The following is a 27,694-nucleotide window of genomic DNA, read 5'->3' as shown; positions in this document are numbered from 1 at the left end:
TCGAAAGCGTCCTGGGTGCAGTTTTTCTGATTGTTTAAAAATATATAATTACATTTTTTTTTAATTTGAAAGTTGTTAAAGTTGACGACGAGGAAACATATAGCCAATTAACATCAATTGATATTCCATGTTAATCGTGACAAAATATTTTTAAGTAGCTTATATTTGCATAGCTATATATAATTAATAACTTTAAATATACTGAACTTCAAAAATCTCGCAAACAATACGATTGTAAAAAACTAAAAATTTTTTACAATAAAAAGTGTGTTCCATTATTATTGTAACGACTGTCCGAGAACATAGTGATATAAAAAAATACACATTTTCAGATTATAATTTTAAAAAAAATTTCTTATAAATGTGATTGGATAGCAATTAATTTTTCGAACGTTTATAGAGTTTAACTTCCCGCGTTAGTAACCAGAGCCTTGCAGTTATTCGAAATTTAGATCGTAAACTTAAACGCTCTGAATATATATTATATTATTATGCTGCGTAGGTGTTTTCAAAAATCCATCGGCAGCTTGGGGTGAATGTATACTGTCGTGCGTGTAGTTAATGCTGGAATTTAGTTTAGTTTTCCATTTACATATGCGACATATTACCTATATTATTATTATAGGTGGGTATTAAAATTTTAAACCGCCCATAGATGCGTTGTAGTTGGACCCACGTCGACCTTTATGCTCGCGGTGACTCGTTTCTCAATCAACGGGTCAGATATCGCCATAGACATGTAATATATTATAAGCTACAGACACCGCGTAGCGTTTAGTATACCGGAATCCCGAGTTTCCGGTTGTGCATGAATACATGGTAGCGACCGGTTAGGTGTATAATACCTATACAATATGCTCGTATATATTATAGTAAATAGTGTCGATATCGTGGCGTGTAAGTAGGTATATTATACAGAGCGATTCGCCAAGCGGTGTTCACCCCCATTTTTCTCTCTCAAATAATGAGTCCATGGAAACTCTGATTTTAGAACTTTTAAATATACTCCAGGGCTATATTTTTAAATTCTTAGAATTTTCACACCAATTAAATGGTGATCTGTGGTTATAAAAACTACCTTTTTTTCAAATATGAATCATCCTTTTGTTCCTATGCATTTTTAATTAAATGACTTTTTTTTTTAAATCGAAATTCGAACTAGTAGTTTTTGAGTTATTTAACTTAGTGTATTAAAGATAATAAGTTCATAGTCCACGATAATGGGTCTAAAAGATGTGATTTTGTTTATATCAAATTAGAAATCATAAAATTATGTTATAAGTTGTTAGACGTTAACAATACAATTATAAAATAATACAGGATTACATTTAACAATGTAAAAATCACTAAAAACAAAATCTATGAATATTGAATAACCATGATTACAGCATTGTAGCATATGTCAAAATTATTCAAAAAATGTCATAACACTATTTTATTTTAAAAAAAAATGTTTAGCTATTCACTTTGAATATATCACTTGAAAAAAAATGAGAAAAATGTATCTTTCCTGGTAATAGATCGGTACCCGTACGTTGTCCATACATATATAGATAATCGTCTTGGTAGGTCACATAGCTGATACTTACTAAACAAATAACAACAAAAAAAATTGTATTAAAAGAAAAATGGATATTAACTGGCTTGCCACTTAGTGAATCACCCTGTATGGTTTAATCCTAATACTTATTACGGTGTAAATGAACGATTAAAAAAAAAATCGATCTGACCTCGAAACCTCGGCTCATGGAAAATACGGAAAAACAAAATTACGTGAATAAGGTACCTATAGTATTATTAATATTATGGGATGCACTCGCGAGTGATGTGAATTGAGTGAGTTGATTGCGTTACGCCAGCACCCATTTTTTTTCTCATCGGCACGCGTTTCCGTAAAACTGAAACAAAAACCGTGATAAAATAAAAACCCTACGAAATCGTAGTTCATCCGCAGCCGGTGAAAAGTGAATGAGCGCCGTGTTGGACCCATGTGCATGTATTATAGGTAGAAACTAGAAAGTGGAAGTGCGCGAGCGCTCGAGTCGGATGGAACGCGCGCGCGGTAGAGGAGGATGCCGCTACGGCCACGGTACTCTGCGCAGTCTGTCCGTCCGTCGGCTAACCCGTCGCTCGCGCGTTGGCGGCAAAATAATCGCGTCCGACCCCTCTGTCGTTGTCGTCGTAGTCGTCGGTGTGTGTGTGTGGTGTCAAGCGGCGGTCAAATCGTCGTCGTACTTTTTTTTATGTGTTTCACATTTTTTAATATCGTCCCAAAACGTTCTTTACTACATTATATAATAACATAACACAATAATTTAATCGTTTATTATATGCACACCTCCCACGTGATGTGCTGTTACGACCGTTATATTATGGATTATCGCCGGTAAATCGTTGGTTGGGCTTACAAACCAAACACATAGCCCATAATATATATTTTGTTTATACGTCTTTCGAATGGTAGTCATACTTATTGTGCCTGTGCCTACATCGCCCGATAATGGGGCTGGGAGGTACGGCAGAGTTGTCGACCCGGCCAAGAGCCCCGGTGACAGGTCCACCTCGACCACGTCCATATCGTTCGTGTCGTCTGATAACTCGTCGTATTGTTTTTCGCAGGTCGATCCGGACAATCTGATTGCTACCACCAAAGAAGGTAAGACCGATATTATGATTATATTATTATTGTTCTTTAGTCATTTTAATTAATTAATAATATTTTATACATAAACATGCATCGTATCCGATAATATAATATTGCCATATTGGGGACCTATATTATAATATCTGCAAGTAGTATATATACAGTATATAAACACATGTCAGAGGAGTTTACTACTTATACTAACCGTTCGTGAGGGTTAGGCTCTGCGAAAATTCTCGTAAGCTTATGACCCGCCCTTTATAACTCTGAATTATTATACCGTATCAGTATTTCGTCGAACTCCAGTAATATACAATAATTGTATTCAGAGAGACTATTATAGTGCAATACTTTGATTATACATTTCGGAAAAATACGATCGAAAGAAATATTTCCTATAAAACAAGAATTTATAAGTGTGTATCGTTAAAATTGTATATAATATATTTTGCATTAAAAATAAATATGCCTACTCTGTTCTTAAAATATGTGATTCATATGATGTGTTTAAAACATTTTAAATTTCTTTATTCTCTATGCGTAAAAACTAAAAACGAATCCCACGCTAGATTTAGTTTAGAGTATATAATATAATGGCATAATATAATATTCTATAGTATTAAACTAAAACTTGTATACTTACGGATTTTATTACACTATGATTTCAAGCTAATATTGGTCTCGAAGTGTTTATTTCAATGCGTATTTCAGATCGTAAGAACATTTTAACTATTCATTGTAATTATTGAGAGCAATGATGTTCACATTTTCTACTAATTTTTATTTTTTTTTAAATTCAATTAAGACATGTACTAGAAACATCTGCGTTTAACCGTGAACATAATTAACGTTGAACTCGTTAATGTAAGTGCGTTTCTCAGTGGGTAACTACCTATACACATCTGCACATACATATAAGTAATATACAGAACTGGCCACGAATGACCATTACAAATCGCAATAAATAGAACGTCAATAAATCTAAATGCTGTGGTCAATTATTCAAGTTTTTGCCTTGTGTGGAATGTTAGTGTCATTAGTGCAAAAATGTTTATTTTTAAATTTGCATACCCGTCAAAAAAGCAGCCTCAACCACACGTTTTGATCGATTGTGATAGCATAGATTTACAGATCACAATGTATAGGTGCATATACTATACACCACCAACATGCCTTAAATCAAATAAAAATATTTTCAACCAGTTCGATATTGCGTGTCTGACGCAAACCCATTGGACTTTAGAAATCGTTTCACGTACACGAATTCATTATGCTGGCGTCAGTACATCATATCGATAAACGATTTTCGAAATAATAATAATGTTCTTTGCACATCCGTGACACGAGATGAATAATAAACATTTTTAAAACAAGAGAAAACGCGAAATACGATCCCAAAATCTATACGATTATTCTACTATGAATATGGTAATTTTTAACCATAGATATTTACGATACCTTCACATCAAAGTTTCGTTGAACTCGCAAAAAGAACTGTAATAAAATGAACTCATAAAATTATACAGTGTCCAGTATGGCGTACAATTGTTACTGAATAAGATTAAATAATGAAACTACACTTAACATAAATCTTGTCCCTAAAATAAAATAATAGGTCTAATCCAATTTATAACAGTGCTCAAATAGATGCTCTTAAATATATGTACGACGAAATTAGTAAAAACGTAGTATGTATTATTTACATACAACACAATATTACATCAGTCGCCGAGTAGGTACAAATTGTCTTGTTCTGAGGCTTAAATATAATACATGTACGAGTGTAACTGTAAAAGCTATAAATATTTTAACTTCACTCTAATAATAGTTAGGTAGATACCTAGGTTTAATAACTGTCATTGAAAAACTGACTAACTCTTGCAATTTACTAGAAATTATAACTAAAATCAAATACCGTTCAATACAAATACCATCCATGATCCATACAAGTTGATAAGTCACTGGAAACGAGTAATTTAAATAAATAATTATATTTGGTATATTATTTAACTTAGCTGTTGATTCCAATCGATATATTTGTGAATTCTTGTGCAATATTTTAACCTATAATTAATAATATTAATTACTCATATATAGTATCATGTATTATGTAGTTGAATGAATGTTTACCTCTACTCTCCAATTTCTAATATATGGACGTATAGTATGTTTTTCTTAAATGTTAACAATACAATAATACATTTTTATTGTATATTATGAAGTTGTATGTTTACTTATACTGAGCAAGAATAATATTTTACACAAAATTAAGTAGGTTAAACAATAACATGAATACGAATTGTCATATTCCATATAATACCATAATATCAGTATAATAATTAATGTTGGATGACATCACTACGTTTTGTCACCAAGTATGCATTAGTAAAATATACATGTATCCATCAGACTTTCAATTTTAAAATTTTGTATTCTAACCGATTATTTGTGATTTATAATAATTGCATCATACAAAATAAACAGCTTTAAAAATGTAAGTCATTTTCAAACTCATATAGGAAGGTTATATAGTTACAAGTATTACAAATAAATAATATTACTTAGAATTAAATTATCTATTTAATAAATTAATTAAAAAATGTAGAGCTCAGCTTTTTTACACATTATATTAATAAAATGTATACACCTATAACCTACTCTTCGATAATCATGCTGTAGTTGACTAAATCAATGCATTTGTTCGATCTGAAAATAAAGTAAAAATTGTAGGTAGCCAAGTGAAACTCAAATAAATTCAATATTTTCCCGGACGAATAAGCACACCATTACAAAATAAAATATGATTAGCCAATAATTGATTAAAAAAAATATGGGTATCAAATCTCACTGACCTAACGCCAGTTACTAAAACTGGGTGTTGGTGGTTTTATGGAGATTAAACGTCTGTGGCTTGGAATCAATATAATAGATCACCGTACCTTGACGATTATTATATCTTAAAACATAAGATAAACCTACACCAATTATGTATACCTTATTGATTTTTTATTTACTACCTTTGTGTTATACAATATATTGTAGTGTACAAGTTTTACATGGGATTATAAATTTAAATTAAAGATAGAAAAAAAGTTCGAATAAACATCATTCACGGGTCATCGATTAGATCGCTTAAAAACGAGAGGGAAAATATTGTATTATAGGAATTATGTATCGAGAGTAACGAGAATAACAGCAAACATCGCTAAGGTGCTGTTTCTCGCACGTTAGCTTATTAATATTCGTGACGTACTCAAAACACAATAGATTGATAAAATCTGTTTTTATTTGTGTTTTGCAATTATTGCATAGCGTGCAATCAACTCCTTTGTAAAATATAGTTTATATACACTTATACATCATTATAAACATTAAACAGTAACCACCAGCTAACTAATAGCGAATACAAATAACTAATAAGTAATAACACAAAATAAACGTTATACACACATATCTTAACATTCTTTTAGTACTAAAAAGTCTAAGGTTAGTGTTTTAAAAATCAGGAAGAGACAAACAGTCAAATATTTATATAATTTCAATTTTAGTCTTCCTATTGGAGAATATTCATGTATTGAAGAACGGTGAATACAGTGTAGACGGTAGGTAGTGATATTTGTTTCAGGCCAAAACTAAATTAAAAGTCCAAAAAAATTTCAGAATTGTTATTATTACTACGGAGTTCAATTGCATGTACACAGATTTAAAAAACATAAAAGTTATTATTTAATATTTAAATCAGTAATTTATTACCCGTCCAAGCTTAAAATTATATTTCATTGACCTAACTATATGAACTATAAATATAAAACATATATAATACCAGGATCATACTGATTATAACCGGTTACATACAAATATAAACTAACAAGGGTTATGGAATTATTTTAAAGAGTAATTCGATACAGCAAATTATCTAATTTAACCAGATTAAGTTTTTATTTTTTTTGTTTCTGGTTTATTCTTTAATAATAATAATGATAATAAAATACATTGTTTAAATCAAGAAAAATATTATATAACCGACTCAAAAAACGAATAGGTCTTATGAAATAACCCTATGTTTACGTATTATTATAACTTTTATGGTTTTACTTCATCCAGTTTTCAAAAAGGAAAAAAAAATCACACGCTATTTTTATGTGCTTAGTCAACAAAAATTTACCCAACCCAGTAAATAGGTACTTAACTCAAAGTTCGTTAATAGAAAATATATATAACAGTTGTTTATTATTATCGTTTAAATGTACTGTTGTGACATTACATACACTATTATAGTTTAAAATTAGCATACTAGTATTACCACAATGTATCCCATGCGGAAGCATCTCGAACATCGGTTCGTCTGAAGCAGCATTGTGTACTTTCTCCGGGGTATTGTTAAATTGTTATGTTTTTAAGGCCTCTATATGAAGTCAAAACGTTTGTTATCCAATGAGTACGAAAAAAAACAATAACGATAATAATATTAATTATTATATTACTTACGTGGTTGGTGGCTACGTGTGAATGTTTTATTCATTGCAATAAATTAAAATAAAATATACATTATCCCTACTAAACGTGGAGATGTATACGACACCCTTGCATTGCTATTGATGAGAAAAAAATCGTCATTTCTCCGTTGGAGAGGAGCTAGACTAGTATATATTATATAGGCACATAGTTTTGTACTTTTGTAAATTATGCAGGACCTATAATATATTATATTATGTAGGTACGCTTGGCTTACTCCATGAGATAAAAACAATTTGAGCACTTTGAACAACAATTATTAATAGTGTTCAAACAATAGAAAACGTACTTAGGATGTCTATTGAAGGTCGATCATCATACAAAATAATAAAATATTAAAAACAAACTTAAACGTCTTAAATAAATGTACTAGAAAAAAATACAAGAAATGATTATACTTTTTACTCTTATATATATTATATTAGTTGCGTATTTAACGCACACACAATAGTTCATAACTCAATTGTGTACATTTTATAAATTCAAATAATTATCTGCTGGAGTGTGAAATCGTATATATAAATGTAGGCGTATATGATGTATAGTGTATACATGTACTATACATATATACAGATACAGATACATATAAACTATAAAGATATCACATTAATTTTAAAGTAATTTTTAGCCAAATGTTTTGCTGCGGTATGTTGACATCATTTTATCAACGGAATAAATTGTGACAATTTTACGCGTACGAAATATCAGGTGTAGACAAAATCTTTTAATAATATGTCGTTCAATTTTGATTGATAGTTATTTGAAGTGCACAAAATGGTGTACACAAAAGAAGGAATTAAAACGTTTGCACCTAATATATTTTTCGTTTGTGGCCACGGCAGCGTATATGCTCATTAATAAAATTTCATAACTACCGGTTGACAGATTAATAGGGTCCTAGTCTAGCCTATATTATAGTTCGAGCTTGTGTGTATGTATGCACACTACACCATTGCGTATAATAATATATATTTATGTGTGAGTGTGTGTGTGTACTTGTGGACACAATGTTTCCAAACTGAGAAATACACTGCAATATGTAATTTGCCAAAGAAAGTGCAATTCGCCCGTTTACGTATTATATTATATACATATTATCATACAAATGTGTGGGCAATTGTAAATGTCTCCGTTTCCGCGTCTGTTGCTGCAGCACTGCTCGTGACCTATATAACTATATATATTACTATACTTTATTGTATATATGTACTATGTATAGCTTTGGGCGCTCTGTGTGTTCAGCCCATTGATAATTATATTTGTTTAATATTTGTTATTCATTTTGTGTTTTTTTTTCACAATTTTAGAAGAGTGGGTGACTAAGAAAAAAGTTGAATTGACTACCAAAAAACAAATCGAAACTAGAGTTAAAAGACAAGTTGTGCTGGAAGACGGTAAAATCGTCGAGGACTCTGGGCCAATCGTGACGACCAACACGACCGAAGATACCGAAAAACAGGAACATCAACAAACCGAGGTAATTTCAATTAACACTCTAACTCAAACGCTTTAACTTGAGTTAACTACACCGATTATAACAAACTTAAACACCATCGATTTAGAAAACTGTTTTCTACATTCTCTACGAGGTCGAAATTAACTGCATATAGGTAATCATAAAACAAATAAAAAACATTTTAAAGTAGGTATTTAAATTTCTCGCAACGCATGTGTTATTCAGCATTCTCATATTATAATAAAGCTTGTCGACTATATCGGTGATATCTATACACGACTTACACCATACAGACTTACTCTGTACTAGTGGACTGGCTACGATATATCGATTCTTATTAAAAACTACGTACAATATAATACGTGTATAGAACTGAAAAGACATTTCAAAGTTTCAAACCAGTCTCGTAAAACGCAAATTCGTTGGTATTCGCTTATTATTATATAGATACATACTACATATATATATATATCTTCAGGCTCCTCGCGAGGTAATATAATTACCATTTCTTAGCGTATAATAATATAATGAGAATTATGATTGGTCTTTTTCACGCGGATATCACATCGGAGCATCACACAAAACAAGTTAAATTAGATCAGCGTAATAATTATATTCTTTCTTGGTATGTACAGTGAAAGGTAGATATTATCAAAAATATTATAATATAATACATAATATGTGAGCCGGCATTCACACACACTATTACACGTATGTAGTTATCTTGTAAAAAATTAATAATTATTATTTACGTACGAGTAGATACACAGTAACATTATACAGTGGTAGGTGGTAGATACCGGGTTGGTATACAAACATAGAGTCAAAGAAAAATCAATTTCTACACTACATATAGTATAGGGTTCAGCGAACGGTCCTATTGTTTTTGGCCGCGGTCTCTAGCCGGTTTTTACCTATTCATTATTACATTATAATTACTAATCCATCTATTCTCTCTGTCACGTTTGGAATCACTGTAACACCAATTGCATTCCTTAAGAGCGATGATCCTGCAAGAAATCGAGCTAGTCCGAAGGTGAATGTCATATGGTGACTATTACGGAATTCACAACTGAGACGTGATTGGAATAATATAATTTATTATTGACAACGTATTTCGATTTCGGTTTTAACGCACACCTTTAAATTACAACATTATAGAATACTACCCATTATTTATTACACTAAAATCGCTTTCGGATCATTTTTTTCATTCATTAAATTTAATCATGTGAAATTATTTAATAATAATTTTAAAGATCATTGTAATTAGAATATTTTACTATTTTATTTAGCATCGTCAATTGGGTGACGAGGGTGACGGAGAAAACACCAAAGAAGTGGTCGTGAGAATATCGTCATTGGAAGGGAACCCATCGTTGTTGAAAGAAGTTCGAGAAAAGAAAATTAAGAGTCGAGAAGAAAAAGAAGAGCTTGTAGAAACAGAGGATGTGGTCCACCTAGGAAATATTAGCGATAAGGTTCGTAAACAATAATATATTATAATCTCATCATTGATATATACCTATTCGCCCACGGTAAAATATCTGCAACATTATGCCGCAATATAAATATATACCATAAGTATATAAATGTATGATTTGCGTATATAAAAACATCAGAAACTATTGAGATTTATTGTTCATCCGACATCAAATCTGTACGACGTATTCATTAGTACCTACGTCGTACGTGCGCGTACAGAAAATGTATGTTTAAGTTGATGTCGAGAATTAATTAAAATACAAAATATAGTGTACGGTGATTACCGGAAACCATTAAAACCAAACAGATTTATTACCTAAAAATCGTTTAAATTGTTCAGTATATCTAATAATATACTAATATATACATATGCGACTATACTTTTAAATCGTTATTTATATAATATAACCATATTGAAGAATCGGCTACAAATTATTACTTATTATTATGACGCGCAGGACGCATAATATATTATAATAGGTGTTCAAACGCAATAAGTTCTTTCGAAACCGTTCATTATGCGCTGTATCGTGCATTGACATCGCGTCGCATATCCTGTGAACGTCCTGCAGTGATTGCCTACATAATATGTTGTGCGATGTTATAAGTTCTGATCTATAACACGTACGTGACTGGCGCTATAATACGCATGTATTATATACGTTACGCTCTATATACTTCGATGATCGTATTTATTCAAATGTCGCAGTGATATCGAATGTATATGTATAATGTATAAAGTGCTGTGTATATAATATGTAGGTATGGACGTTGCATAATATTCGTCATCAAACATACATTATTCGTACGGCAATGTCATTGTACAAAACACTGGATAGGCACTACTTACCTGACTAACTATGTACAGAGTGATTCGCCTATCTTGGCCACCCTTATGTTTTCCCTTTAATAATTAAATTATAGCTGGATTTCTTATATCATTTAACCATTTGCCTATGGTGAACCTTTTTTCTAGCAAATAGTAACTCAGAACTCAGATGACTTTTTGAAAATGTTGATGTACTAAAATTTTGAATCAAAATTCGGGAGAGTAGTTTTTGAGTCATTTATATTTTTGTACTAAGGTTAATAGGCACATGCTAATGGATTTGGAAGAAATAGGGATATAATTTTATGAATATTATAGTATATTTATTATGATATTAGTATTCCAATATTTTACAATTTAGTAAACTACAATAATTACTTTCGATTATAATAAATAGGTAGGTACTTTCTATATTAATATTATTCAATATTACATTGTTTTATATTTTTGAAAACATTTTTTAAGGGTTATTATCCTAAGTTTATGTACATTAATGCCTCAGAAACTGCTAATTGCTCAGATTTTGATATTAATACTTCATAAGGTTCAAAAAAGTTATCTGATTAACAATTTACTGGAAAAACGTTGGTTCTCATTTTAAAAAAGAAGTAGGTATCGCTAGTCGTCACATCCACTACTTAAATGTTATGAACAATTTAAATAATCAAAAATATGTTCCCGAAGTCTTAAATCTATTTAAATATTTAATAACATTCGAAAAATCAGAAATTCATGGGTCATGTAAAATATAGGGGGAGCACGCTTGGTGAATCATCCTGTATATGTGTATACACAATCATACTATACAGCGTCATAGCGACGACCATCACAACAGCTATATAATAATTTATAACATATGATCAGATTTATAGATATTATGATGTTGGTGTAGGTTATACTTGTAATGAAAAGAATAGTATAATACGCCTGTGCAATCTCAAAAAGTTAAACGTCTATTTTTAACATTTTATTTTATACACAATTATACTTGTTTTAACGGACTGCTACAGGCAGGTCGATGAAATATGATATTCTGCATCAAATAAACTTACGAATATTATACAATAATGAAAAGATTTTTCTCTCTTTCGCTGTAATATAGAATATTATATATGATGTAGTTCAATTGCCAATTATTATTATTAATGTAGTTTGATTAACAACGAGCGGTCAAATGAGACACCCACCAGCTATAGCTAGCTGCAGATAGTAACGAATGCTCAACTGGACAACAACAATCATAATAATAACTCTATGGTTGTACGGAGCGCATATTATTATACAATGTACGCCATACGTCGTAGTTACGCAACATATCCATTATTTGTGATTTTTTTTATCTGTACAAAACCATAATATTATTATCTACGCGCGTGTACACATACCTAACGGCTAATATGCTATGGTTATAAGAGATACTTCTTCGATCGTATCTCCATTACATTGGTATATATATTATAAGTACTTATCTATAGTCTATACTCGCGGACCCGCAGTACCTGCCTGTACCAACATTTTTTCATTTCGGATTTACAAGATCGCTGCAGCCGTATAATATACGCACCTCCTATATTGTGTATACGCCCCGAGGAGTGTGCTGTGCAATTTAGTTTCGTCCGGCGCATACGCATAAAGTGCGGCTCGTTAAGAACTCAAAATGAAACCGGTTTTCGAAACAATTTCTTTAACCCCTACCCCTTGTGTGTGTGTGTGTGTGTGTGCTTTGTGTGATAGGCTACCTACGTGAGATTGCGAAAATATATATATTTTTTTATCATTTCTTCGAGATCTAAATAATGGCGGTTTTTCTTCTTACGTGTCGCGCGGACTTCCTTAACACGTGTACGATCATACGCGCATAACATTATCTGAAACTCGTGGTATACCTATATATATATATATCGGTAAGTACTAAGTACGCGTGTTTACTTTTTTTATTATGGGTTTACGCGCCAAGTATCAGATTTTCGTGACCATTGCTATTATAATTGTGCACATAATATAAATCAGGAGGTATATAGCTGTTATATATATAACCATCAACTTGTCAAACTAATTAAGAAACTATAGGTATGTACAAGTACACAACTATAATATACAAATTACTAGCCGCCCCACACTCTTTCGGTTTGGACCATTTGTTCTGAATTAATATCCAATTCGAGTTGTACAATAATGCCTCTTTCTCTCCGGTGGGTAGGTATTCGGATTTAATTTGTCAATTCGAGACAACGTATTTTTAATTCTTTTTAATTTTTTAATAATATGGTTATTACCGGTTGAATTAGTTAGTAATTGCACTTTGTATTATTATAAATATTTGAAACGTGCAATTACACCATATTTAATATGTTTCAAATTGATTGATATCAAGTATAATATTATAATATAGCGTAATTTGTATAGTGAGATAAAATCGTTTAAATATCGTATGTTCAGACAAAATGCACGTAATTACAATTTCATAATATTATTCCCTTTACGTGCATTTGGCGTATATTTCTCACATAAGAAACATAACATAATATAGTAGGAACTACGCATGCATATTATACGCTACCATAAATCGACTAACCTAATAATTTGCTAGTTGCTCCTATATACTTTAATTGCACCTACTGCAGGAATTTCACTACGCGTAAGAGTCGAGTCAATTTATGACTTTTGCTAATATGTAAGCCGTTTGTCTTTTGACTCGTGCGTTCTGTATTTTTTTAATGCAGTCTGTATCTCATATATTGGTGTCGTGAAAACCGGGTTTTTTTTTGTACTTATATACCCATTTGCTTTCTACCAGCGGCGTTCACGACCTGAAACAGTCGACGCAAAATTGGAATTTCGTGTTTACACAGCGAATTAACCGATTCACGGGCTTTTATATTTGAACAGTTACGTACATATTATAAAGTACGGAAAACCTGTTTATAATTTTTTTTTATTGTTGTTAAAAACAACTATGCGCTCTCGAAATATGTGTTTAGCTAAACTTCTAAATAACAGCAGTGGTATAATTCCCGTCACCCGGAGACACCACACCCATTGCAGGTAATATACCTATATAATGTGTTTTTCTTACCATTTTTATATTCTGCGCTTCCCAAGGTGAGCCACTGCACTTGGTCTGTGGTTTATTACTCGTCGGACAGCACTCAAAACGGGGAAATAATATTATACGACTGTGGTACGGTTTTGCCCTCGTATTTTATCACTTGCACGAACGCATGCGTGAAATTTCACCGAAAGTTCGGTTTCATACATTGTGCATGCGTAGCCTTGAAAAAAATAAACATATAGTTATTTCAGTATAGGTTTAAATGATTTAATGCTAATTTAAAAATAAAATAAATATTATTGTGTAGTTCGTTAAAAAAATTGTATTCGTATACAATATTGTGTCTAATATTATTGTTATGTATGTTTTTTTGGGAATCTTAAGGGCAGTACAATTTTATTTTTTTTAGACCTATTACTATCTAATGGGTCTTGTTTGTAAATATAATAACTAGATCAATTAATGTTTGTATTAAATGTCATAACTAATATTATTATTTAATTTTTATAGTACAATGTAGTCAATTATTGTAATTTATTGTTTAGTATTTAAAATATTAAACTATTTTAAGCTAAAAGATTCTATAATTTGTAATGTATTATTATACAAGACAATATATTCTAAAAAAGTTAATGTATTACAAATAATAGTTTTTAACTATTCACCTTCCTCGTAATTATTTATAACTCAAATGATTACTTAACCGTTATCTATTGGCTATCAGATAAGTATGGTATCATTATGTTACACAATAATTCAATCTTTGTCACTACATTTTTTGACATAACTTTATAAGTAATATGTGAAAATATAGCTATAATTTTAAATTTATGTGTCAAGAGTTTTAAATCCCAAAAATCATCTTCTTAAGACAAAATACTTATATTACATATTATAAGTTATATTATTACTCCCTTATATGACTATTGCAGTATTGTACCAATAACAATTAAGGCATCAAGCCATTTATTTTATATTTATTAGTCTTAATTTAGGCATTAGGTAAGCAATATTATAGACGCATGTACGCAAATTAGTTATTTTCAAAATAATGTAAAAAATCAATAGGACTAAATATGGTTAAGATATGTCTAGGATTTTAAATAAATTCATTAAAACAGAAGTCTATATATTGTTAGTTTTTACTTTTGATAGTTTCTTAGAAGTTATGAAATGAGTTCATTAAACATAATGATAAGTATAAATACAATTTAAAGCAATGATAAATTATCGAACTAATTATCATAATAATCATTATTCATCATGCTATAACATCTTAAAATACTTAAAACTTTGTTTGTATCTATAAGACATTAATACTTCAAGAACGTATAGACATTTACCCATTTGTAACTATTTATGATATTTACATTATAATATTAAATTTAGAAAAATTTGATTTTTTAGTTAACTTGAGTTTTAAACAAATAATTTCAATATCCTTACTTCAACATCATAGTAATATTTTGTGTGCATAATATATCGTTTTGTAATATTGTATTTGAAACTATAAAGAGGTGTGTACACAATAAATTTTTTTGAATAAATTTATTTGTATTAAATGAAAATTAGTAAAAAATATTAATTGACTCGATACAAAAAATGTTATTTCAAAAACGCTTACGACTACTATACAAATATACAATAAAATAGCCGAGTATAATTATTAATTATAGATACTTATCGAGACATCGAGTAATAGAGCGATATTATTATGATTTATGAATTATGATATATCTCCACAAAATAATTAGGTATGCATAATATCATAATATATAAAATCGTCTTCCGAGCGAATCGACCTCTATGTAACGCGTTCGATTTCTAAACGATTGGGCGATTTTCCCATTGTACGCGTATACGTATATGGCGTATATTATATTATAATTATATCGTTGTCGGTTTTAAAAAAATATATAATAAAATAAAAAAAATATATAATATATATAATTATTAGACAAAAATTTAAAAAAATCGATCACAATGTATAATACTCATATACTAAATTTATATATTATGCAATATACATTATACATATATATATACACACACCGTCGGTGGTATCCATAGGTATAATACATATTATAATATAATAATAACATTGGCGCGTGTAATCACGTCTCCGTCTCATTGTCCGCCGGTCTGTACGGAATTCTTTGCGACGCGGAGGAGGGAGTGAGAGGCAGAGAAAACTGAAATATTAGAAAACCCGATGGACTCGGCGGCGGTGACAGCGACAGCGGCGAGCACACCACTGTTGTAGCGTCGGCAACGGGTGGAGGGAAGGAATATAATAATAATCATATACTTTTATATTATTATATACGTGCATGCGACGAAGGAGTAAAAAAAAACCGAGAGTCGGCGGCCGATCGATCGGGCCGTATAATAATAACCGGTGTACTACTACCACACGGGCGAGCGCGCGCGCGCCAGACAGCGTATATGTTATGTTATATACACTATAACGCGTCTAGTCCAGTCCGTGTAATTCCGGTGAACCGGATGGGTGTCCGTCGGTGTGATACGGTCGTGTGTTTTCGTCAAATATCGTTATTAAATAGTAATCGTATATGTACCTACAACTGTCGAGTGCTACAGTACGACGACGACCGCACGTTATATATGGTTGTATATTACCACATTTAATATTATATTATACCGCGGTTCGGTCTGGGCTCCGGAGAGACGTTCCGGATTTTGCAGACAGACATAATATATAATATTATAGGACTATACGTCACGATTGCCGTCTGCAGCACCATCGTCCAAGCAAGACAACCGGAGCGTGGGCCGTATACACCGTGGTGCGATGTGTACTTTATATGGTATATATAACAACAGATAACGGTAAGTGTGGCGTTTCCGAACTTGTTCTTGATTTAATAAATATCATAGTATAATAATATTCCACCGTTGATGGGCAAAAATGAAAAAAATTTTAAATAAAAACGACTTAAAGTTTCACGACGCGCCTGTTACCAGCAGTTATAAATATAAATACAATATATTAAGTAGGTATATATTGTAAAGGTAGCGTGGCCGATGTGAAATCCATTTTTTGAGAGGAGGGGCTAGATGTCGACATTTTGATGACAATATTATATGAACCGCTTGCCCGCGGTTCATGTATTGTATATACACATTATTGTACTTGGCGAATGATTACGTCAAATAATAATACACGCGTTATATAGAGTCATGTTAATTGTTAATATTATATTAATTATTATATTTGCCTAAAGTAGTAAATAAATGCATTGTGAGCTCGACAACTATTTGAATACAAAAAGAAAGGTTTTTAATTATCGATTCAATTAACATACTTTTTTAAACACTGCTTATAGTGCCTACTTATACATAATACAAATTGTTTAGGTACTATGTAGGTATGTTATAAATGTATATAATATATTGTTCTGTTGCTCCCACTTGTAGGCAGGTACTTAAGCATGATGATTGATTGTCGTTCAAACAAATGCGCGTAAATATAATTATTTAATAACCCTCAAAATTATGTATACTCATAAATAGAAAAAATTCTTCAGATGACACGCTGAAAACAACAAAAACAAGGACAACAATAAAACGTCAAAAACCTTCTTCGGTTTTAAAAATATGTAATAGAAATAGAAAAATAATAGGAACTCGCGTTGTACTTTTGTACTATTATAATATATACAGCATAAATTGTATACGCGTGTATACTTTCTGAGACAGTATTTCTCTTGAAAAAATTCAGCTAACCTATCCTGGACCGTGGTATAGCCATTATTCCTCAGTCCTCACGTATATACAATTTCGCCACCGCGTAGGCGTGCGTTCAAGTCTCTACAACACCAACGGGTCCAACGACTTCTAGTTGTCTGGGATTTATAAATAATGGATTCTGACCGGTGTGTATAACATTGTGTCGAGTCTGTGTCGATAGGTTGGTTTTTCACACTGTTGATGTATAATATATTTGTTCATCTATTATTATTATTATTATTATTATGTATCTCGCACTATGTAATATATAGTCAATATATTACTGCGACTGAGTACCCATAAAATTACGTTCATATTATCTCATCAAAAATATAGAGTAATATGGTCATACAGAGACTTTGAATATACATAAGTAGAAAATGGATTTTATTTCAGTCCAAAATTGTATTTAATTTTAAATGACCAAAACTAAATAAATATAAATAATTATTATTATGTTATAAGTACGCATAACTATTATATTTAAAATTGTTTCAATTTCTAATTGAATTATGTTTAAAATAATAATGATGACACGATAAAAAAAACATATTTATATGTGACTAATGACTGTAATAATATATACCTATATATTCGAAAAACACCTATTTTAGTATTTTACCTATATGGTATATATAATATATTATGTACAGACAATAAATGATTTTGTTCCTTAGGAATTTAATTTTTATTGCTCTTCAGCCAGTGATAACCGAAACGGAATCACTATTTATGTTGTATTAGGTCCAATGTCGGTTTATAATGTTTATATACTAATACTTAGTATACTAAATGTAGTATACGCTACTATATATAAATATGTACCTAATACGTTTATAAAATCATATAATCTATCTATATCTAAATATTCGATATCTATATTCTATATATACTTATTTTGTATAGTGCCAAGATAATATAATATACCATCACACAGTAATTTCAGATTTTTCGGTAGGTTAAATAATGTACAAAGTTTTTATGAAAGTACCGAGGAGAATTTTGGAAACGCCTCACGAATATATACAACGGCATACCTACACGAATAAAATTAAATATAATATAATCTTTTTTTTCGATGTGTATACTATACTATGATAAATATCCTTTGATATCGGTTAATATGACCAAAGATAAAACCACGAATAGAATATCCATATTCCGTGACCGGACTTAAGAAGGAATTCGGACCCCGAGGACACGAATATACACGCGAGATGAAAAACGTTACCAAGGTTGTCTGTTTTTCGATAATATAAAATATCGTATCTATAATATATAAATAACGTATAGTTAGTTGTCTGCAGTGTTTCTTTCTCTGCAAACATTGCAGCCATAAGGTTTTGAAAGTATGTAGAAACACTTGGCGAAACCAAACATTTTTCAACTGATATAATAATAATTAAATTGATATAAGTTTTCGTAAAAGATGTTACATCCTCAAAAACGTACGGAGTTTTTATAACTACATACTGACTGAAAGTAGGTGCCTAGTGCTGACCACAGCACGTATTCCGAAAACGATTAACGTTTGGTCGTATATACATAAACCATTGTTATTTGTTAGAGGTCCCTTTGCCAAACAGTTTTCACTGGTTTCTTAATATGAGATACCTATAACTACCTATACATATATGCTACAGCACAATATATACATACATAATTAAGTTGAAAGTAACCATTATCATTTGTAGTTTTGGACACACATAACATTTGTAATATATATATTCACAATATTTCACTACACGATATCAACGTATCGATCATAACATGAAAAAAAAAATATTGGCGCCTAACATATACTTAACATGTACATGAAATAGAGAAAAATATAAACAAATATAATTTCTAAATCATCAATTCACGTGTATTGTTTATTGTATTGATTTGTAGATCGTATAGCCGTATAGGTATTAAATTTGAATCCCAATGACAAATATATCTGTTCACAAAAAGAACTAATAAGTACATGAGGCGAAAAGAACGCAGTTCATAATGTGTCTCATGGTAAAATATAAAAGCGTATTTTAAGGAAAATACATTATATGTAAATAAACCCATAACGCGCGTTAAGCTTGACGGTAAAAATACGTATTATTTATTAATGGTAAATCAACACAGTTAGCTGCAGAAGTATAATTTAAATAAAATGAAACTATAATAACTAAATTTCTGTGTTAAGTGCCTTTCAAAAACACATAGGTACTTTATAATAGCGCGTGTCCTAATAGGATGACACCTTAACGGTGATGTGTTCCAGTCGTCTGTCATTATGGCATTGTGTGTGTCTCCGCCTCTACGTATATAATATTATATGACGCATTGACGCCTATGGCTGTCGTGACAATGGAAAATACGCCGTTAAAGATTACATTTTGCACCGTTTTCATGTATACAGGTTGGTACGCGATACATTTCAGTCGCCGTGGAATTCGACACGGACACATTTTACTATCGTATTAGTACATTCGTATAATATCATAGAGTCGAGGCAATATACAAGCAACCGATAAACGCATTTGTATATGATATATAACAATATAATATTGTTATGTTGTTGTGTATTGGAATTTGTGATCACGTTTTGGTCGTAAACGACGATGCAGTAAACTATTTTACCAAACCGTCTAAGACGGTAAAGGTCAATCACGTGGCCATGATTGATTCGAAGGAATCCGCCTGCGTAGTGAAAGTGTCGGGGTTTCAACGATAATATTCCAGCTGCACAGACATATTCGATGTGGCTTACGTAGATCAACGAACTAGAATACTATATCATGTATATATATATATATATCAATCGACTGCTACATTTACCTATATACCTATATACCAGCTATATGCTACCTATATATACCTATTATGAGAATGTTGGGTTATAAGTCGCACTCGCTCTTCGACACAAACCCCACGTGAATTTATTCAGACTATTAATTGAATAACAATAAAACGGAAAATTATAATTGTATTTAAATATCAACTTTACATATACATATATAGCACCCATTACATACCGATCATATACCGAATCGTAATAATATTTTTAAACACCGTAGAATTTATTAATGTATAGTATATAATATAATATTATGTGTTGGCTATCTCGCTTTTATATAACTACTATACTGTCAATCTACCCCCGAGCCGATGGATTTTATTAACATCATTAATTTTTCTACAGTCCATTGTGCACTGCAACTGAGAAATATGTCTGGCATTGATTAATACGAGTGGAAGACGTGCTTCCTTGATCTACCACACATGCCTATCCAAAGCGCAATCCAACCTCAATAGTATTAATATTATTATTTTAATGGGGTTTATTGGAATTCTGTATGATGTACTTTATTGTTCATTTAAACGTCCTTCATATGACGTGGCAGTGACCTTCATAGTCATAAATATTCCAGAGTCATAAACAAACAGTTAACAAGAAAATGGTTGTACATGTCTTCTACACACATCATACGATATAAGTACACGTGTATACCTATTACCTACCATCTATATGTAGGTATATAAATATATATTGTAGAATGTATCATGTGTGTTTACATAATTAGACTACACAGTTGAGCTGAGTAACCTAGTTTAAGGATCGTCAATTATATTTTTGACATAATGATTTATATGAAATTAATATTTTATTATGCGTATTTATATATAATTATACTTTATAATACATATATATACATATATATTTAGACTCAAATTATACTTGAAAGGTTATTTTAATTAGTTTATTTATATTTATCAATTCCAAATACTGAACTGGGCAAAGAAATTGAATAGTTTTCAGTGTTTTTTGCATATTTAGTATTCACAAATATGATGTATTATGAACATGTTAATGCAACTAATAGGAGTTTATGTTTATTTTACGCAAGAAATTACATATTTACCACTATAAAAATATTTTTAAGTATTAAATGGCCAAGAGCATAAAGTATTATGCATTATACAATTTTTAAATTTTGGTTTAATAATTTATAGTTGCCCTTTTCATAAATTATATTTTTAAACATTTGGAAAAATTAATTTTATGATTTAAAAAATATCTACATTTACTTTTTGTTGTTTGTTTATATAGGCCTACCAAGAAGCAATACAGAGCAAACGAGACATCCGAGAAGCTCTTGAAGAAGCAAATCACAAGTTGGTTCATGTAAACAGTACTGGACCCAGGGTAGTGCATCAGAGTACCAAAAATAAAAAAGTGACAGACACAGAAGATACTAGGCACACGAGAGAAGTTCAAAAAGACGGTAAAATCGTTACAGAAACATCAAAAACCACCGAGCATGAAGAGGTAACGTATTTCTAGTTTAAATGACTGAAAATAAATTGTACGCATTCAAAAGTGTAGGTAATAATACATTTAAAGTTTTGACTACTTTTATACATTATTATAAATATTTTATTCTTTTATAAATCAACAGATAATTGAACACAGTACGATATGTATTTTACTTTCCTAAATAAATATAATATATAATTAAATTTAATAGATCCTGTTTCTATATTCACTATTGGCACGTGTTTTAAGAAAATAGTTCTATATTTTGGACTTTTTCAAATAATAAATTTAATATCTATATTAGAGTTTCATTTTTCGAATGTATGAATCAATAATAATCTTACGTTTTTCAAACAATGTTATAACTGCGATTTGTATTATGATAATTGATGGTCTTTTTGTAGGTAAACGGGGTCGATGAACCAGACAGTGTTCCGTTACCACCTTCAGCACTACAAGAGTCGTTGCGCGAAAGTTCACATCGATACGCCAAGACCAAGGATCAGGAGTTAGTTGAGTATCTAGCAGATGGTGAGAAAATTGGAGAGCAAATGCGTTACGAAGCGACCAACGAAGAAGGAGATCGACTTGGTGACATCAATCAACTGCAGATGATGACAAATGCGGGAGAGTTGGTAGGCTGGGAGAGCTTATCGGAAAGAATACGCAAGATGCGTGATAGACAACAGCATCCGGTTGCCGGAAAAACTCTCGCGGACTTCGATGAAGAAGAACGTACTAGAAAAGTTAGTAGTGGACAATATCGATAATATATTTACTTTTAATGATTATAATTGTTTAATAACTAATTTTGTTCTATAGGTGGAAACAGCTAAATGGCTAGAACATCATTTTGGTAGCGAATCGACCAGGTCGTCTACTGGAAACTTATCAGAAGAAGAAGAAGAGGATGATCGAGGTCATCAAAAGACTACTTCCAATAGTTTCATAAACGTGACTATGAAATCAACAGAAACTCCAGCCAATGGATACTTCAAAGGAGTGTCCGAATGGAAAAATAACGACTCAGCCCCTATCAGACCCCCGATCAGAAGAAAAAGAGAACAAAAAACTGAAATTATTAAAAACACTGTTAATGAATTAGAGTCATCTCCATTATTCAATTCAGTCCAACAAAGGGTCCAAGGATACGAAATGACAAAAGATAAATTGTCTGGACGGAACGCGATAAATGGTTTTAACCAATCGCTTCACAACGGATATGTTCAGGTGAGATATCCGTTAATCTTTCTCAATTTTTTCGTTCATCATTTTCAATTTAAGTACTTAAACTTATTAATATTATATTTTATTTAAATACGACAAAGAAGTAGCTTACAAAATATTTTTTAATGTGTAAAAAAAAGTGACATATGTGCCTTAGATGGAGATGTAGTAGGCAATACACGCAAACACTAAATCATTAGTTCTTTAGTATTTATATTAACTATCAATGAATAATATAATGTCAATGTAGTATGTATTATTAAACTACTATGTATAATGTATATTGTACATATGAAAATAATGAATACCATTAAGACGAAGTCTAAAACTCCAGTTGATATTTATATACCTAAGCATCGGAAGAATACCAAGTGCTCAATTAAATGTATTGATAGCCACTTTATCATTGTCAACCCTAAATGTAAGGTACAAATATTTCAAGAATGCATTCAACAATCGAAATCCGATATAGAAGCCAATAATAAACGTGAAGATGTTTTAGATAAACATCTAAGCTAAAAAAAAAACTAAAACATGAATTTCACCCTAAAATATCAAATATCCTTAGTACCAGTAGTACCTATAAACTCATACGCTAAGGCTAAATTTATACCTGCCTATGATTTACCATTATAATATCAATAAACTTTATGTTGATAATTTCAAATTTTTATGAGAAATTTAAAGTAAAATCATATTTAAGTAGATATAAATACTATGCATTATATATTATTAACTACTTATATTAATAACTGTAAAACATAACACCAATTATTATATCATTAGGTACTATAGATACTTGGTATGTTCAAAAAATCTGTTGAGGTCTGTATAGATAACATTTTAACAAGACGTTTTTTTTAAAAATAAAAAACAATTAAATTCAGATTTTTAATAAATACGGAATTATTTGTATAATGTGATGTATAGTATTATGTGTATTGTATAACTATATAAGTATACTTTTTTTTTATTTAAACTTAATTATTGCAATAAGTTTCAACAGTTAATACTAAAAAATTATTTATTTTTATAACAAGCAAGATAGGTATACTTATTACATTATTTTTTTATTTACTTGAATTTCCCTTGATAATATTATAATAAGATTAATTAATCATCACTGCAAAATGTAATTATAATTTCACATTTAGAACACTACAAACTATATTGAAAAAGTCAAACAAGAGATACATTTTTTTTTTATATTTATATTCGATATGTATTTCGATAATACGATATTTAATACATCAATTGATAAATCATGTCTTATTGTTTCTTAATTCTTATAAATATTTTAAGTTAAGGTGTTACTAAATCCATGCATTTAAAAGTATAATATACAGCACTGTAATTAAATTAACCCAACTATTTGTCACATTGTCTATTTTAATTGTCAATTTAACTAATAGAATATAATATTTAGTTTAAATGTTGTATCTACGTTCGAACCAGATAATGAAATAAGATAATTTATTAAAAATATATAAATTGTATAACGTATAACAGCTATAATAATTTAAATTAATAAGTAAACAGGTTTATAAAAATGTGTCGTAATACCATTCATTCGATAGGTACCTATTTACCTATTTATAAGATAGAGATCGAGATTGAAATTAAAATTTTTTATTTAGGTACTATATTTTATAGTAATTATTCTAGTGATAAAGCAGGAACAAAAACAAAATAAATAAGTTGAACAATTTATAAAATCTGCATAAGATATTTGTTTTCTTATATAATATATTTTAAATCTAACTAATTGTATAAATAAATAGTTGAATGTACATTGTAAATTATAACATCTAATTAACATTATTAATGAAATATTTTATGTAAATTAGATACTATAACTATATTTTATTATCACTATAAATTAATTACAGTGGGTAATTTTTTAACGCGCTGTAGCCTGTATATATAGGTATTAAATGCAGTGTGAATGTGTGATGAATGATGTTACTATTTAATACAGCACTCGTATCAAATTTCCATGAAGATTATAATATGCTTTAAAACCGTTTTGTACGGGTCCACCTAAATTAAAAACGTGCATTTTGCTTAGAAAAATATACATAAAAATTGTCCATATGAAATTACGCCGTGTTCATCAAAACAGCTAGTGCCTCTAACTACTATTACGGTTATTTAATTGTACACCTTCAGCAGCACTGTTATGATGCGACAAGACGATTATTCTGCAATGGTATAGCTAGGGAGGGGACAAACTTTGTGGACAAGAAAAAAAATCTTCTTGTTCTTAATACATATAATTATAATAATAAAAAGGATGTAATGATAATAATAATAATAGTAGTAGTAATAGTAATGACTATGACGATTATTGCGTTGAACGGCGGGTTAATTTCTATTATTATTATTAAAACGATGATCATAATATTATGTTTTTCGTAATCCTGCAGACTGTAGCTACCGACAGACGTCACGACGCAACCGATTCGCCGGCGCCGTCAGACTCGTACCGGTCGTGGGACCACCGCCGGCGGCGATCGGCGGACGGCCACCGCAATAACAAACCGACGGCCGCAGTGGCGCCTGAACCAAAACCAGACTATTCTCCGGAACCCGAACGGCGGGCCAGCAACGGTTCGTCGACTGCGGGCGGGCGTTCGAAAAAGGTGTACCAAAAGACGAGGTTTGCGGCGGACGCGCGACCGGCGCCCGACAACGGAGGCAACGGCAAACAGGAGCGGAAGAAATCGTTTGGCGAGTCGTTCCGGCGGCTGGTGGGCAAGTTCACGGGCGGGCACGGCAATAAGTCGGACGCTGATCGGAAGAAAAACCGGAAGAAACCGGAATCGGCCGAGCGACGACACGCCGACAGCGGCGACGACGGCGACTACGGTTACGGCGGCGGCGACGGCGAGAACACCTACAGGAGTTACGACGGCGGCGTCAGGCCAGCCGCCGACCGTCATCAGCGGTTGTTTGGCAGCACGCAGACGTTGGACAGACACCGAGCTGGACGGACGGCTGACAACAACCGTAACAAGGCGCGAGACGACGACTACGGCGAAGACGAAGACGACAACGACGACGACATTCATCGGTACAACGATCACCGTGGTCAGGACGCCAGAGGGCAATCGCCGGTGATGAACGGCGGCGGCAGGACCGGCAACGGCGTGCACAGATACTATTTGGGCGAAGACCCGTTCGGTGGCAGCATTTACGGCCGTGAAAGAGAATACGACGGCGGCAAACGCAGACCGCACAAGAAGAACGGCACTTACGACTCACCGCAACACCATCACCACACTCATTACGTCCAGAGGTAATATTAAAGTCCCTGCCACACGTTATATCCTTTAGTATTTACCTGGGTTGCTGGTTATAGTGCGGATCCTGCAGTGTATAGGTTTTTAGCCTTTTGATGTGGCCGCCCAGCCACGGCAGGCCCGTCCTCTTCACCGCCCTAACTCGCTAACGTAGTTTTAAAGGTTTTTGGCCAACCTTTTTTTCATCGTTATATTATTACGGTAATCCAACTCTAATTCACGAGACTAAATTTAACATTGATTATTGGCAATTAAATTCGGTCGATGATTTTTGAAGGTCTATTTTTTTTTATAGCCTAGTCGAATTAGAACTACGAGTGTACTAAGCATATCAAAGTGTTACTCAAAGTAAATATCAATCAAATTTTTTCTCTTCGTTTTAGTTACCTATTTAATTTGTAAAATACTAATTATTTGATCTCACATTATTAAATTATTATCTATAGTAAAACTGTTGTAACACAAATAATTAAAGGACCCGAGTAACTACATATTTATTGTGATTTATTTAAAACTTACAATTTTATAATACTTTATAAAATATTTTATAATATTTAACTCTGATAAGTGATAAGTATATCAGCTATATTTTTATTTTGATGAAATTCAGGTACTTACCAAATAGATTATGTCATATTACTAATTATATAAAAATGTAAAATGTACATATTCAATTATTATTATAAAATATAATATTATTTTACTAAAACCGCTCCTAATGATATTTTTAATACAATATCCTAATTTATATTGGACCTGGTGACACTAAATTATTTGTGTCATATAAAAATAGTATTAATTGGCTCAAATTATTTTTTTTTTATCTTAATTCACAATAAAATAAAGATAAAAACAATACAATATACTTATTACTTCGCGTTTACCAAAACATATTTGTGCGCGTTATAATATAATATCATTATAATACCTACGAGTCATACTTGTCACAACTCAAGTTAACTTTTGTTGCATATCGATTTACAATTTTCGATCAATATTGTTTTGCTGCAGTGACAATAATAATAATAATAATAATCTGCGATCATTTCTATTGTTGTTTATACGATTCAGCACCACAATATGGCAAAAAACTACGGCCTTACGCTATACATGTCGTATCGTAACAATCAACCGTGT

At 31.2% G+C, this 27,694-nt stretch overlaps 1 protein-coding gene across 2 annotated transcripts in view; it reads left to right on the top strand.

Annotated features, from left to right (window-relative positions):
- LOC111029095 overlaps positions 1-27,694 on the top strand; it is a 58,596-nt gene that overhangs the window by 26,179 nt on the left and 4,723 nt on the right. The window contains exons 3-9 of one of the 2 annotated variants that reach the window (XM_022307947.1): positions 2,620-2,656; positions 8,467-8,636; positions 9,911-10,096; positions 21,822-22,040; positions 22,433-22,774; positions 22,851-23,258; positions 25,682-26,553. In XM_022307947.1, coding sequence (XP_022163639.1) covers positions 2,620-2,656; positions 8,467-8,636; positions 9,911-10,096; positions 21,822-22,040; positions 22,433-22,774; positions 22,851-23,258; positions 25,682-26,553 — 2,234 coding nt within the window. Of the gene's footprint in view, positions 1-2,107; positions 2,657-8,466; positions 8,637-9,910; positions 10,097-21,821; positions 22,041-22,432; positions 22,775-22,850; positions 23,259-25,681; positions 26,554-27,694 lie in introns of those variants that run through there. The other variant, XM_022307946.1, reaches the window with a different exon arrangement.

Source organism: Myzus persicae, unplaced genomic scaffold (assembly GCF_001856785.1).
Source record: "Myzus persicae strain clone G006 unplaced genomic scaffold, MPER_G0061.0, whole genome shotgun sequence".
Lineage (NCBI taxonomy): Eukaryota > Metazoa > Arthropoda > Insecta > Hemiptera > Aphididae > Myzus > Myzus persicae.
Note: the sequence above shows the minus strand (reverse complement) of the source record. Positions and strands in the feature narration are given on the sequence as shown.